Source organism: Caretta caretta, chromosome 3, assembly GCF_965140235.1.
Source record: "Caretta caretta isolate rCarCar2 chromosome 3, rCarCar1.hap1, whole genome shotgun sequence".
Lineage (NCBI taxonomy): Eukaryota > Metazoa > Chordata > Testudines > Cheloniidae > Caretta > Caretta caretta.
Genome location: NC_134208.1, coordinates 70153456 through 70169119, shown reverse-complemented (window position 1 = coordinate 70169119; position 15664 = coordinate 70153456). Strand labels below are relative to the sequence as shown.

The 15664-nt window shown below is 39.2% G+C and overlaps 1 protein-coding gene across 4 annotated transcripts in view; it reads left to right on the top strand.

The window, feature by feature from the left end:
- MDN1 (midasin AAA ATPase 1) overlaps window positions 1-15664 on the top strand; it is a 164194-nt gene that overhangs the window by 9804 nt on the left and 138726 nt on the right. For all 4 annotated transcript variants that reach the window (XM_075126578.1, XM_075126580.1, XM_075126579.1 and 1 more), the window contains exons 2-8: window positions 4335-4561; window positions 6260-6484; window positions 9208-9315; window positions 9414-9606; window positions 11541-11753; window positions 13815-13946; window positions 15480-15583. In XM_075126578.1, the coding sequence (XP_074982679.1) occupies window positions 4335-4561; window positions 6260-6484; window positions 9208-9315; window positions 9414-9606; window positions 11541-11753; window positions 13815-13946; window positions 15480-15583 (1202 nt within the window). The remainder of the gene's footprint in view (window positions 1-4334; window positions 4562-6259; window positions 6485-9207; window positions 9316-9413; window positions 9607-11540; window positions 11754-13814; window positions 13947-15479; window positions 15584-15664) is intronic.

Here is a 15664-nt window from a genome sequence, read left to right as displayed (position 1 = left end):
TAGACCCTGTGGTTCTGTATGTATAGTTGGGATTATGCTTTCCAATATGAATTGCTTTGCACTTATCGACAATGAATTTCATTGATCATTTTGTCATCCACTCAGCCTGTTCAGTGAGATCCCTTTGTAACACTTTGCAGTCTGCTTTGGACTTAACTATCTTGAGTAATTTTGTGTTGTCTGAAAATTTTGCCACCTCACTGTTCACCCCCTTTTCCAGATCATCTATGAATAGGATGAACAGTACAGTCCCAGGACCGATCCTTCTGGGACCTTGTTATTGATCTTTCTCCACTGTGAAAACTGACTGTTTATTCCTATCCTTTGTTTCCTGTCTTTTGACCTGTTGTTGATTCATGAGAGGGCCTTCACTCTTATTCCGTGACTGCTTAGTTTGCTTAAGAGCTTTTGGTGAGGGACCTGGGGTGGATTTGATTTACATCAAATTGATTTAAATCATAATTTAAATGGTTGGTTATTTCATTTACCAAAGGTAATTGAAGCAGATATTTATGAAGTCATTGGGAGGTGAACTATCTCCAGTTCATTAGGTTAATCATTAATATTTGAAAGATTTTCTTGCCATGCTGTATTAGGAGGAGAACATCGCCAGACAGACATTTAAATTGTTTTATTTAACTAAAACAATGTTATGTATTCTGGATTTTTTTCTTCAACAGCAAACATATAATATTTTAACAAAACAAGCATATGAATTTTTGAATGTAGTTAAACATTCAAGTTTTTTAAAATCAGGTTTGTTTTTGTTAACATTGTTTTTAACTAAAATAGTTAATGAAATATATTTTTTTAAAAACAGAAATTAAATCGACTATGTTAGCCAGGTCAACATGAGAAACTTAAAATATTGGCTTCTGCAGCTAACTCAGTTGTCCTCACCTTCGTTTTCCTGTTTGTTCATAATCTGGAAAAGAAAAACAAGCTTTCCTGCTTTTTCAGGTCCCAAACGATTTCTCAATTTGGAATGAATTAGTCCAAAGGAAGAAAATATTCTTTCTACACCGTCAGAAGAAGCTACTGCTGTTAAAAATTAGATTATCACTTCAACAGTCTCTGAATCCAAGTGCTTAAGTGACTTCCACCAGTTCACTGGTGTGACTTTCTTTAAAACATCATCAGCAAACATATTTCTTGAATGGTTCACCCTTAGCTCTGAAGTTTATTATAGTTGGCATTATTGAGGGATGATTGATGGATGTCCATGTCATTGCCAACTCCTCTTCTTCAGCAGTTAAGGTTTGACCCTGGTACTGAGTATTGAGAATATTTGCAAGAAAATGAGCTGGAGATAGTGCTTGTCCTATTCATTTTTTTTAATGCTTGTAATTTAACTCTGTCATTGCATATGTCTCTTTCTAAGATCTCACTCAGTTCCTTCCAATTTTCAACAGTGTCAGCAATAAAACGGCTGTTTCCCTGCATTTTGTTCAAGGCTACAGAAATAGGCTTCAGGGTACTCAGCATGTGTTCAACATTTCTCTTAAGCCCAATGCTGAGAACTTTGGCTGCTACCATGGGGGCCCTGGACTTTATTCTCTTAGTTGGCAGCCTAAATTTTACCTCGTTGCCTGTAGAACCAAAGGACTGTCTCAGAAACAAAATAAGCATCCCTGTTAGCTGTCTTATTGGAGTAGCTAAGGATTGAGTAGACTTGGAGACTAAATTACTCTTCCACCCTAGATGTGATCCCTCCATGCCGGTACTGAGGTATGTGAGCGGTATAGGGAAATTATGCTGGTGCTGTTTGTGTATTGGCTCCATGTCTAGTTGGCAGCCGGTGTCAAGTGGAGTGCCCCAGGGGTCGGTCCTGGGGCCGGTTTTGTTCAATATCTTCATAAATGATCTGGAGGATGGTGTGGATTGCACTCTCAGCAAATTTGCGGATGATACTAAACTGGGAGGAGTGGTAGATACGCTGGAGGGCAGGGATAGGATACAGAGGGACCTAGACAAATTGGAGGATTGGGCCAAAAGAAAACTGATGAGGTTCAATAAGGATAAGTGCAGGGTCCTGCACTTAGGACGGAAGAACCCAATGCACAGCTACAGACTAGGGACCGAATGGCTAGGCAGCAGTTCTGCGGAAAAGGACCTAGGGGTGACAGTGGACGAGAAGCTGGATATGAGTCAGCAGTGTGCCCTTGTTGCCAAGAAGGCCAATGGCATTTTGGGATGTATAAGTAGGGGCATAGCGAGCAGATCGAGGGATGTGATCGTCCCCCTCTATTCGACATTGGTGAGGCCTCATCTGGAGTACTGTGTCCAGTTTTGGGCCCCACACTACAAGAAGGACGTGGATAAATTGGAGAGAGTCCAGCGAAGGGCAACAAAAATGATTAGGGGTCTGGAACACATGACTTATGAGGAGAGGCTGAGAGAACTGGGATTGTTTAGTCTGCAGAAGAGAAGAATGAGGGGGGATTTGATAGCTGCTTTCAACTACCTGAGAGGTGGTTCCAGAGAGGATGGTTCTAGACTATTCTCAGTGGTAGAAGAGGACAGGACAAGTAGTAATGGTCTCAAGTTGCAGTGGGGGAGGTTTAGGTTGGATATTAGGAAAAACTTTTTCACTAGGAGGGTGGTGAAACACTGGAATGCGTTGCCTAGGGAGGTGGTAGAATCTCCTTCCTTAGAAGTTTTTAAGGTCAGGCTTGACAAAGCCCTGGCTGGGATGATTTAATTGGGGATTGGTTCTGCTTTGAGCAGGGGGTTGGACTAGATGACCTCCTGAGGTCCCTTCCAACCCTGATATTCTATGATTCTATTGCCTGACTTATAAAGCCTCAGCTTCTCATCTTCCACAAGTGATAAAATTAATACCCAATTTGCCTGCTTGGCTTTGTGTATTTTCATTGTTACCTTTTGATTTTACTATGCAGACTCATCTCTATACTGATCTATATTGTCTTTGTACAACTTATCAATTGTTACAGCAGTTAAAAATAATAGAATAGTTTTTGCTACTCAAAATTGAGCACCTGTTCTAAATTCTGTAATGAACAGACTCTTCCATGTCCCTGATGAACATAAAACAATTGGTTCAAACCACCTATAAAATAAAAATAGTAGACTCTTAGCTGGTGTCAGAGAAAAGTATGTTGTCTCTGGGTTTATTCTCCTCTGAGAGCTGAGAGGAAGTGAGGGAAACTCAGTGTTCGGTTTCACAAGAACAAAACTAATGGTAAATGAGGAGCTGGTCAAGACAATTTATGTTGTTTGGAGCGAGGGATAAGAATGTTGTATGAATGTATTTATACTGCTTTATGTTTTGCTACACAGAACCTTGAACAAGAAGGGAGATAAGTTTCCACAAGAACTGTTTTATGACTGGGAGATAATAGCAGTAGGCTGCAAAACAAAGACTTGAGAAAAGACTAGTTGTTTTTTTACATAAAGAGAATGGGAATGAACTGGTGTTGATAACCAGTCTGGGTCTTATTTGTTCTCTTTTGCAGAATTTGTGATGCATTTTCTTGTATAAATGGTCCCTTGGACATGACCGTTGAAAATATTCTTCAAAACTGCAAATAAAAAATTCCTTCTCTCAGAAGTGTTGTGTACCTTAAACACTATCAGAAACGTGGAAAGAAAGTCATTTATAGCATGACTGATTTAAGGTTTGGTGTCTTAAACAGAAATAATAAACAGGCATGTTACCCGAGGTTGTAATGGTGTTTCTTTATAACTGCTATAAATGCTTTTCAGACTGCGTAGTGGACTACGCTCCTTACTGATTTCCAGTGACAGTGGTGTGACTGCAGAGGGTGCCCTGGAGTACAAGTATTTATGTATATATAATCAGTTGTGGAGCCCAGGTTCTGGAATGGGGTTCAGGGGGAGTAAATGACATACGATTGGCTATTGGTGGGCAGCCCTGCACTCACCCAGCAGTGGCGGCTCCTGTCCCATAGCGTTGGGTCTGGCTCCCCACTCTCAATGTTGCAAGTTGGCACATGGGATCTTAGAGTCATTTAGTTTTGTCCCTGGCTCTCTGTTCCATTATGATGCTCTCCAGCCTGGTGTGAAAATTTGTGTCATTATACCTCCTTTTGCCAGTTGATTGAAAAGACACCACACACATTTCTAAAGGCTGCTGTGAGGAGTAAGGGAAGTTGGCCTCCTATCCTTCCCCACCTCCTATTACCTCTGCCTTTGCTACTTATCTGATGTGCTGCCTGATTTCTGTTTAAAATTTCTGGTTGAGTCTTAAACTGACTGGTGACGTAAGTAGCTGAAACGTGATTTGGAATGATAACTCATTTTTGATGTGATCGTGACTGTTAATTGTCCTTTTCCACTTTCTTCTCCTCCAGATCTGGACTCGGCAGGATCGCCAGTGTATTCTCAATGCCTTAGCACAGTTATTAGTGGATAAAGAATGTACTCTACTGATTGGTCGTCAGTTTCGACCAATCCTGCTGGATTTACTGGAAAGAAATGCAGAAGCCATTAATGCTGGTGGCCAAATCAACCACGATCTGCATGAAAGGCTTTGTGTAGCAATGAGCAAGCTCATTGGTGACCACCCTGATGTGCTTCCGTAAGTGATGTGATGTCTGCTTGTGTGATGTTTGAACTTGTTCGCTGTATACTAGGTAGTGCTGACTAGTCAGTAGATGGATCTTCTGGCTATGGGAGAATGGGTATTTTCATATATTTTTATTGCCTTGGTAATGGACATTTCTTGAATTGAAACTCTGACTGAGAAAACCCAAGCTTTTAAATTAAAGGACATGTTTAAATGAATGTCTGGCAATGTCTAACATGATATGCATCTTTTTCAATGATTGAAATAAAATAGAAAAATGTCTGACGTGCATGGTAGAGAGTTATGTGAAAATTATTCATTGGCTAAAATTTTCAAAACTATGCATCTAAAATTAGGCTACTAAATCCAAATTTGACCTAAATAAAAGTGGTCAGTACTGGTTCAGCAAATTGGAATTAAACCATTAAACCTCTCTTGACAAGATCTTAACACTGGTTAGTGGAAATGGTGCTGACCACTGTTTGTCCTTGTAATCTGTATAATCAGCACTAGTCAGTTAAACTGACTGTTGACAAATGACTGCTAACATGGTTGTTTGCAGTGTGGTGGTAGTAGTAAGTGGTGGTCTCGGGTTACAGTAGAATCTCATAGTTACGAACGCTTCGGGAATGTAGGTTGTTCATAATTCTGGAATGTTGGTAACTCTGAACAAAACATTATGGTTGTTTCTTTCAAAAGTTTACAACTGAACATTGACTTAATACAGCCTTGAACTATGCAGAAGAAAAATGCTGCTTTCTCTTTATTTTTTTAGTAGTTGACATTTAACACAGCACTGTACTCTATTGTCTGTCTGTCTGTCTGATTGTGTACTTGAGGTTCCAGATGAGGGGTGTGGTTGACCGTTCAGTTCATACTCTGGTGTTTGTGACTCTGAGGTTCTACTGTATTAGAGAGACGAGGTGGGTGAGGTAATATCTTTTTTATTGAACCAACTTCTGTTAGTGAGAAAAAACAAACTTTTGAGCTACAAGAACTCTTCTTCGGGTCTGGGAAGGGGAGTCAAGGCTGGTCTACACTGGAAACTTACACCAGCGTAGCTACTACATCTGTCAGGTGTGTGAAAAATCTACCCCCCTGAGAGATGCAGCTATGCTGACCTAACCCTCTGTGCAGACAGTGATAGGTGGATGGAAGAAGTCTTCCTTTGACCTAGCTACCATCTCTTGGGGAGGTGGATTAGCTACAGCGATGGGAGAATCCCTCCTGTTTCTGTGGTAAGTGTCTACACTGAAGTGCTACAGCAGCGCATATGTGTCTCTCTAACGTTTTAAGTGTGTGTATATATAGGCTTCAGAGTGTCATAGGTAAATACAAGATGGAACAGATACAAGGTGGAATATGTTAACTACTTATGCTAAACAGTCTATTCCACCTTGTGTTTAGCTGTGATGCTCTGAGTACCTTTCCCAGACTTGAAGAAGAGCTCTGTTGGTGAAACAAATTTTCAGGCTACGCAGAAATTGGTTCAGTAAAGGATATTACATCACCCACCTTGTCTCAGATAAAATGGTACTATTTCCAATTGTAAACAAGGCTTCAATTTACATTTGGTTTGCATTGTATAGTACCAACAATTACTGTTTCAGGACTTTTGTGGATTAGAATTCTTTTGTAGATTGTTTTCTGTGCTATTACCTGGATATACACGTTTGCCTATCGTAATGTCTCCACTTATCTCTCTCTAAGGTTTGCTCTCAGATATTTTAAGGATACATCACCAGTGTTCCAAAGACTCTTCTTGGAAAGTTCTGATGCAAACACAGTCCGATATGGGCGCAGACGGATGAAGTTACGTGATCTCATGGAAGCTGCATACCTATTCCTCCAACAAGAGCAGTCTGTATTCCGGGAATTGTGGGACTGGAGTGTGTGTGTTCCGCTGCTAAGGAGTCATGATACTTTGGTCCGCTGGTAAGTTTAAATCCAAAAATCTTTTCCATTCATGGACAAATGTTCTGAATTTCTCCTAGCAGCCTTCACTTTTAAGGAGAAAGATGAGAGCAACCTTCAGCAATACCAGACAAAGAATGTGCCACTCCTGGGGGAATTCTGCACCACTGCGCAATGCAGAATTTGCCCAGAAATCCATGTTTCCCCTACAGAATTGGGGCTGCTGGCTGTCACTAGGGGCTGCTGGACTCTGCAGAGCCCAGCTCGCAGCGGGGTTGAAGGCTCTGCACACTCTGCCCAGCTTGGTCTCATTCTCCTGGGAATGGGAGAGGTCCTGGGAGACCCAGCTCTGGCCAATGGTGAGGAAGGGCAGGGCCACACCGCAATACATCCCCCAGTGGGACAGTAAAGAATCTAGGGGGAGTAAAGGCACTGGGGGTGGAGGTTTGTGGGGCTGGGGGGTGCCCCGTGGCTGGGCTCTGGGGGAAAGAGGGTGTGGGTATGTGTGTGGGGGTGCCCAGTGGCTGGGTTTTGGGGAGAGGGGGGTATGAATGTCTGGGCTGGGGGGTGCCCAGCAGCTGAGCACTGGGCGGCAGGGAATGCAGGTGTCTTGGTTCTGGTGGCCCCCACCACACCCCTCCACCCCCTCCCCCAACTGGAACTGGTTGTCATAGGACAGGGTAGTCAATAGGTGCACCATGGGCCAAATCCGGACCACCAGACGCTTTTGAATGGACCCCAAAATCTTTTTATTTACTTATTATTTTCATTATTGTTATTATTTTTTTACTTATTTACTCTGGTGTCTGGACCTTGACTAGACCTTGACCAAGAAATTTGGACTTTGACAAAAAATAATTGACTACCCCTGTCGTAGGACTTTCTTTCACTCTCTTCTCCCGGGGGAACTTTTTTTTTTTTTTTTTTTGGTGTTTTCTGTATTGTTGACAGGTATTTTGAAATAAATTACCAAAATATTTCAAACTGGAGTGATTGTGTTGTTTTGACAACTAAAATATGCAGAATTTAAAAATATTGTGTGCAGAATTTTTAATTTTTTTGGCCCAGAATTCCCCTAGGAGTAATGTGTTAAATTGGGGTTCAGATTTCATACATGTCTACCAATGTCTCCTAAGAAAAAGGTCTTAAGTTTCAGTTAAAATAAAAACTGTAAACATTTAAAAACATTAAAGTTTCTACCGCAAAATGGAGGGAAAAACCCCCACCCACCTACCTAACTTTCTAAATTATGATAAAGCACATAAAAGACAGCTCCTCTAAGCCTGGTGCATCACCCAGAATAGAAAGTGCACTCAGTGGGTGATGCACCAGGCTTAGAGAGCTGTCGTTTGTGTGCTTGTACTCCTGCCTCAGTTCCTTTTCCTTCTGATGGCACTGCTGTTCAATAACCCAGAGCTGCCACTTTTTCCAACGAGTGCTTATAGATCATCTTGTTCTGGCTTGAATTTCTGAGTTGTGCCTGCACATGCTCCTCACACCAGAGCCCAAGGAAATCCGTGAGCTCTCTTTGGGTCCAGGAAGATACACAAAACATTTATAGCACCTTTTGCTAAGATCCAAAATGATCTGAAAGGTTGGGAGCTTGCTTACAATGGTGGTAGTTCACAGATGGGGTCTGTATGGGTTTCAATAGCTCTTCATCATGACTTCTGGTCAAACTAACTCCTGGGCAATGGAGTGAAGAAAGGTTAACTGTCTCGATTTTTAAAAATACACCAGTACTCTAAATTCACTTGACAGTAAGGCATGAGATAAGGTTATCATTTTAGAGTTACTGGTTCATTTACCGGAGTAGGTTTATATGGCTTTTTTACAGTAATTTTGGAAGGGAGAAACTAGCTGACTTTAAATTTTGTGCTGAGCCACTCTTCTTCTGGGGGCTTTCCTCTTTCAGCCTCACTGCACATTGATGGTGGTCAGAAAATGAGAACTGACTAAACCTGATGAAAAATGTATTTGCCTGTCAGATTTTGTACTAAACATTTTTTAAGTTATATATTCATTATTTGAAGAGGCAGCTGTATCGAGTAGTGAAGTCAAAAGATTTGAAGTGGTTTTAGGATTCTGTTGGCACTGAGCCTTGAGCTAATGTCTTGATCTGTTGATACTACGGTCAATCTAACTGCTGAATTAGAGGAAAGCCAGATCTTCTAGAAAGCCAGATTCTCCATTTAAGGTGAAGATATCCAAGAGATGCTTCTATTTAAAAAGTGCACCTAATTGTTGTGTTTGCCGCAATATACCCTACTTATAGAAAGGCTTGTTACATTGTGAGGCACATTGTTTCAATATGTCAAGACTTGAGTCAGTTTTCTCTAGAGAAATATTTCAGATTATTATACTGTAAATAAAGACACTTAAAGAGCATTCACTGAAATGAAGCAATAAAATATGAAACAGGACACAGCAAATCATTTTAAAATGGTACTACACTTTTGCCTTGGGTAGCAAACTTTTATAGCTTACAATACAAAATTCATTGCCTCTATCAGTTGTATGCCAAAAGGTGAGTCTTTTTTCTACTAAGAGTCGGACGACACATTCTTGATCTATAGCCCAGCTGTAGCTATGGGGAGGCCAATTCTTTCTCTCTACCGACCCCTCTGGGGGAAAAAGATGTACAAGATTCTTCTTCTAAAATTTTGTGTCTTTGTTTATGAATCAGAAAAATTGGTTTCTGAAGAATCTTTTGAAATCTATTTTGTTCAAAATGTTCTTTGCAGGTACACTTCAAATTGCCTTGCTTTGGTTACATGTATGAATGATGAGCACAAATTATCTTTCCTTAAGAAGATCTTCAATCCAGATGAATTAATACGTTTCAGACTAAAGTAAGATGCATTTTCACATTGAATACATTGCATGATTAAGTATATTTTGTGTAAATTACATCCAACTGCAATAATGAATGTGGATACTAATTTGACAGGCAACTGGAAGAATCACAGATGTGGAATGTGGAGAGAGCCCTTGTTTTGGCCAATCCAGACACCTCTCTTTGGCACAGAGAGAAAGGGCTGCAGTACACACAAGGAGACATCATATCAGGTGACCTCTCTGCAAATGTAATAGCAGTATGTGGAGTTGTGCTACCAAGGCAACAACTTGTGCCTAAAGAACAGGTAGGTACAGCCTTAATTGTCTCCTAATTATTAAAATGTGAATGCTACGAATTGACCTACATTGGTTAATTTCTTAAGTGAGGTTGAATGTATGTAGTACTGGCGGCAAATTTTATTTCACGCTGTGCCATTCACTAAGGCACTGTGAAGTGGAATGTTGGTACTTCAGAGAAGCTGTATGTTGGAATGAAGCAGTGTAAGGGTTAACACGGCGATTTGTTCGGTTTCTACATATCAGCTCTTGTAAACTGGCTCTGAGAGAATGTTCAGCAGTTACTTTTCCAACTCTGTATAGTATCTCTTTGCCAAATCCAGAGGCTTTCTCAAGAACATGGGGTCATGGCCTAGCTAGCAAGGGGGTCTGAAACAGTCATTTGTACCTTCATGGAAATGTTTTTTTATGCCATATGAGTTTATACCCTCTCTTTGCCAGCAGTTGCTCCCCAAAATAAGACATTCTTTAACATTTATTTTTTAAATAAATTAAAACTTACTCTGTGGAGGCTGCCACTTTCCTGCTAATAGGCAGGAAAAGAAAACAAATAGGAAAATATTTCTACACTTACATTGATAGGAAAGGCACTGGACTCTGCACATTTTGGATAGGTTTTAATATGCATATTTTAAACGTGTTCACCTAAACAGTTTTTTAAAAACTTTTATTTCTTTTTGTAAACTGTTAAGGCAAATGAAGTACAGATTGACAAACTGAGAAACATGTCCATGTTCTGCAGAAAGGATCTGCCTCTAACCTGTTCTCCCCATTCCCACCCTCTGTACTTCCTGTAGCTTCAGCCAGTACTCTCAGACTAGACCACTCCCCAAACCGCCTTTCTTGCTTTCGCTCTAACCTGACCTCAACTCCTGACTCTGTTCAGCCTTAGCACAAGTTGTTTAATCTAAAAGTACTGACCTGGAGAAGTGTGTGGAGAGCATCAGTTTTTCAGCACTTCTCAAACAGTGTGGTAATCAAGGAGACAGGATTTTCAACTTCTGAATTTCCCAGACTCTGTCTAGTAATAAAATTACAAGCAAAATAAAACTGTATTGACCATCTACCAATTCTTATAAGTAATTGAAACTTGTTTAAAATAGGAGTTCAAAATACTAGGCTCTTCATATTTTCAATGAAGGATAAGTTTGATTTTCTGTTCTAGCTCCTCTCTCCTTGCATGTCAGGAAAATGGCAATTTCTGTGGAATAAACTGAAGTTTTCACATCTGTAGAAAAGTTAAGATATGTTAAGAATGTGTTGATGATTCATTTTACACCCTGATTGGAAAATATAACTTCCCATTAAAAAGTCTAAATGCACTAAAATAATCTGAGTAAAAGATGACGTATAATATTTAGTATATTTTTGTTAATGTTCGTACATCAGTGAGTTTAGTGGCTCCACATTGTTGTCTATGCAAATATGAATAGATTCAGCACTTTAATCTCATGAGTAAGGTTATCAGTAAACAACTGCTGTTGGATTATGGTAAGGCTTTGTTCTGTAATAGGGAGCTGCTCTAATGACTTAATTTGCTGTATACATCAAAGGATTTTTTTTTTAATAGGTAAATCTGATAAACATTGGTGGAACATTAAAATAATCACTCTACCATTATGGCATCTGTAGTATGACTGTTTTTTGAGAGCAAATTAGTTCATGCATACACTTTATAAATTGTATATTTTTATTGTATGTTTTTGGTGGATTGAATCTGTATTTTAATACTAACCATTAAGTATTGTTTGTTCAATCTGCATTCTCAATGATCCATTATATCATTTGGCATAAGCTCCTAGTAAGAGCTATATAGCTGGCATTTTCTAGTATTCAGACTCATTTTTATGAATGCTGCATTGGAGCATTCCAGTAATACTGTGCACAACTCATCTATGAATAAACACTTCAGTATGGTAACTTAAGTTCTCTACCCTAACAGGAAAGTACCATTCAGAATTTTGTGCTGGTTGAATCTACCTGCATGAATCTTCAAAACCTTGCAATGGCAGTAGCTTTCCAGAATCCTGTATTATTAGAGGGACCAATAGGATGTGGCAAAACTTCTTTAATTGAGTATTTAGCAGTCATTACAGGAAGAATGAAGCCCCCTCATATTCTGAAAGTTCAACTTGGAGATCAGACAGACAGTAAGGTAATGGAAAAATATTCCTGCTATTGGGGGAAGGGTAAACTCATTTATGCTTGACACTCAAAACCCCATCCTTATACATGAATTTACATTACTTAAGTTTTTTGAAATGTGAAATATTGATCTGCAGCAAGTCCAAATCCCTAATGGGAATTGAAGAATTTGAAAATGAGAAACTTCAAGATACGGGCTTAGTAAGCTTTAAATTCTTCACAAAAACTGCATCACATCAATTCTTTTTTTTTTATTTTAAAGTTACTACATTTTTTAAGACTTGTGTATATGAGAGAGCTGCTCTGATTAATTAAAGGGGTGATTTTAAAATGATTTAGTAACTGGTGTAAAAGGCTGCGTGGACACTCTTATTTCAGTTTTATACCAGGCTTTTTTCTATTTACCTTAAGGCACTTGAGAGCAGGTTTAAGTTACATTGAAACAAGTTACTTTTAAACTGATGAATGTCTACACAGGGTTTGCACTGGTGTAACTATATAGATTTTAAAACTGTTTTAAGTTAAACTGGTGCAGCTCTGTCATGTAGACAAGGCCCTAGTGAAAATTGCACAGTTCAAATATTTCATGCATATCCTAGTGAGTTTGAGCTGATGCATTTTCTGGCTTTACACTGTGGCTGGGAGGGCACTAAGAATTTCATTTAACTTTGTTAAACACCTACAGTTTTGTGAGCAGGCTAACATTCACAAACAATGTTGACTTTGGGGATTTTGTTGCCAGATGCAGCAGCCTATACCGCTTGTATGGAAGAGCTAGTCCTTTTCATCGAGTCTTTGAAATATTTAGAAAGGTAGAAATAAAACTGCCTCTCGGAGCTTAGTTGTAAGATCACCATTTCAGGAGAGTGTGATGGGACTGGAAATAAATAGCAAAGTATAAAGGTTTAAAAAAAAAATTAAATATATAACTGAACTATCCAAGAAATGCTTAGAAGAGGAGTGTATCTTTATGGCACCGATGAAGTGAGCTGTAGCTCACGAAAGCTTATGCTCAAATAAATTTGTTAGTCTCTAAGGTGCCACAAGTACTCCTTTTCTTTTTGTGGATACAGACTAACATGGCTGCTACTTTGAAAAGAATTTCTAGTGTGTTTCTAGAAAGAGCTTTTTATTTTAAAATGTATCTTATTTTTGCTTTATATATTTGACTGTATTCCAGTTTAATTGTTTCTCCTATATAGTTTGGTATTCTCTTTGTTGTGGGTTTTTCACACAGGGATGGGGAGGTAGAAAACATTTTTAGAAGTAGGAAAATATGATGTGAAACTACAGTCTATTGGGGTATCCAGGGACAGGTGGAATACCTGTCTGTTTTATCTTTTTTTTTAAATGGGCTGCATTTCAAGTTGGTAATCTCCCTTTTAAGATAAAAGTTATGTTTTAATAAAGATACGGAAGACCCTAGCTATGAGTGGATGCATTTAGCTGTTGTAAATTATTTCTAAAACTTCATTTTTTTTTCTATTTTATAAGTACCTTGAATAGTAACTTCATGTTTCATCTTGATGTAAAAGGCACAAAGAGTTGGGATGTGTTACATTAGCGGGATGTCAGATCAAGCCATGGAAAGTAATTGATTTAATAAAAATTGTGTATATACTCCTGACATTTCCAGTGTTAACTACTTTTCCTAAGAAGGCTGAGTCTAGCTGTAGATCACTTTGGATTGTAGCTAATATCTGTTAAGAGAATAATAGGAGTGTTTCAAGAATGCTGTTGCTTACATTTTTCTTTGAACACTAAAATTAGTATCCTACTGAAAAAAACTATCTGAGGATGGTGTTGATATTTATAGAGCCATGCAAATCCACGGATACCTGCTTTGTATCCGCAGATATCTGCGGGCCATTTTTGTGGATCAGCTGTGGATACAAATTTTGTATCTGCACAGAGCTCTAGAGACATTGCATCCACACAGGGCTCTAGGCAGGTTATGTGTATGACTTACATACTGGGGTTAGATATATTATGTAAGTTATTTGAGTTTATCAAGACATATAATAAACCAGTTTTTATTTATTTCTACTGGTTTTTTTTTTTTTTTTAACAGACATTACTGGGTATGTATCGTTGTACAGATGTGCCAGGGGAGTTTGTGTGGCAGCCTGGAACTTTGACACAAGCTGTCACCAAAGGGCACTGGATTCTGCTGGAGGATATTGACTATGCTCCTCTGGATGTGGTATGCAATTTACTTTCTCCTATAGGCAACATTGTAAAATAAATGGGTGATGGCATACTGATAGTTGGTTTTAAAGGCTAATGCCCAATCAGCGGTAGTGTGTGCACCTTGGATCTGTTGAGTTGGGGCAGGGGGTGGAAGGGGGAGGAGAGGGGAAAAAATGATCATTAATTAGGTAATCTGAATTGACCAATTGGTACATTCATTCTTTTTCACTCACCTCTCCTTTCCCCAGCTGAGACAGTGTAAAAGATTATACCATATTATGCTCTGGAACAAGTACTGTGACATTTATCTTAATTGATTCCTAATAGTCAGTTATAGAACTAGTGTTCATTAGAGAGAGCTTTTCCTTATATCAGTGACTGGAATTCTACACTGCCTTCTACAAAGAGGTATCTCATATAAATATTATATTGGACGTTCTGCAAAAATTCAAATTCTTTCTTGCATCCAGTTATTTTTTCATAGCTCTGTAAAGAATCCTTTATGGCACTAACTCTGCTGCCAGTTTTACTTTTATTGGGATGCAGACTTTCAAACCATAGGGACCCTATAACAAAGCCAATATATAGCCTCCTTATGAATTTAGGTCTTAAGCAGTTTTATGGGGCTACTTGAAATATTCTGAAGTGTCTTATTTTAAAAGGTAAATTACAGTTTAATGTAGCCTGGATTTTTTTATGATATCTGTATTTTTACTTTATAATTCCGTGCTTTTCTATAAACACCTTCTCTATATTTGAGTATTTTACCACTAGAGGGTTGTATACTTCCTCACTTTTGTAGGCTGAGCTTATTATATGCACCAGACTCCTTGCATCCTGCCATCCTCTCTGCCGCCCCCAAGCCCCACCCCAGCAAGCTTCTTGTATGGCAATTTCCTCGTAACCCCAGCCCTTCCTCCAACCCATTATTTCTTTTCTTTCTGTTTGGGATGTAAGTCATTCAGGGGAATCGACATTTTATACTCTAGTGGGGTGATGGGCAGAGTTGGGATGTGGGGATATTTTTGTGATAGAAGGTACTGATGGCTGCCATAAATGAGGTCTTTGATTTAGAGAGACACTTTCCTTGGCCAATTGAAAAGAGGACGTTTCAAACATGCAAGGGTGAAACTACCTTTTAGTCTATTGGGCTATCAAAAGGCAAGATTTCTGACTTGTGTAATGCAGTGTAAAAATTGGGATACCACAGTGGTCAGGGTGAAGAAAGATGAAAAGGAAAATGCTGATGGTCATTTTTCTACTAAAATGTGAATGCCAGCAGAAAGAGTGTAGTAATGTACTCTCATTATGGAACTTGCTGCTGAGTGATGTTAACTGGGACTGTTCAATCCTTGTCAGTGTCACTTAGAAACACGTACCTATGAGAGGAACTGCTGTTTCTGGCTGACTGGCATATTAAGGTAGCTCAGTATAAGTGGGCTGGTGACTCATGAAAGAAATGCAGTCTGGGTGGTTGAGCTTCTCCCAAAAGAAGTAGGAGTATTGCTTTTTGTTTCCAAGGTAGGAGTTCTTTCTCTTTTTTCAGATCTCAGTGCTGATTCCTCTTCTGGAAAATGAAGAATTACTGATTCCTGGTCGTGGAGACTGTTTAAAAGTGTCTCCTGGATTCCAGTTCTTTGCAACCAGAAGGTAGGCATGTAAGGTAAAATAAACATGAGCGTTAATTGGCTGCTTTTAAGCTGAAGGCAGCAAGAGTAAGGAATTCAGACC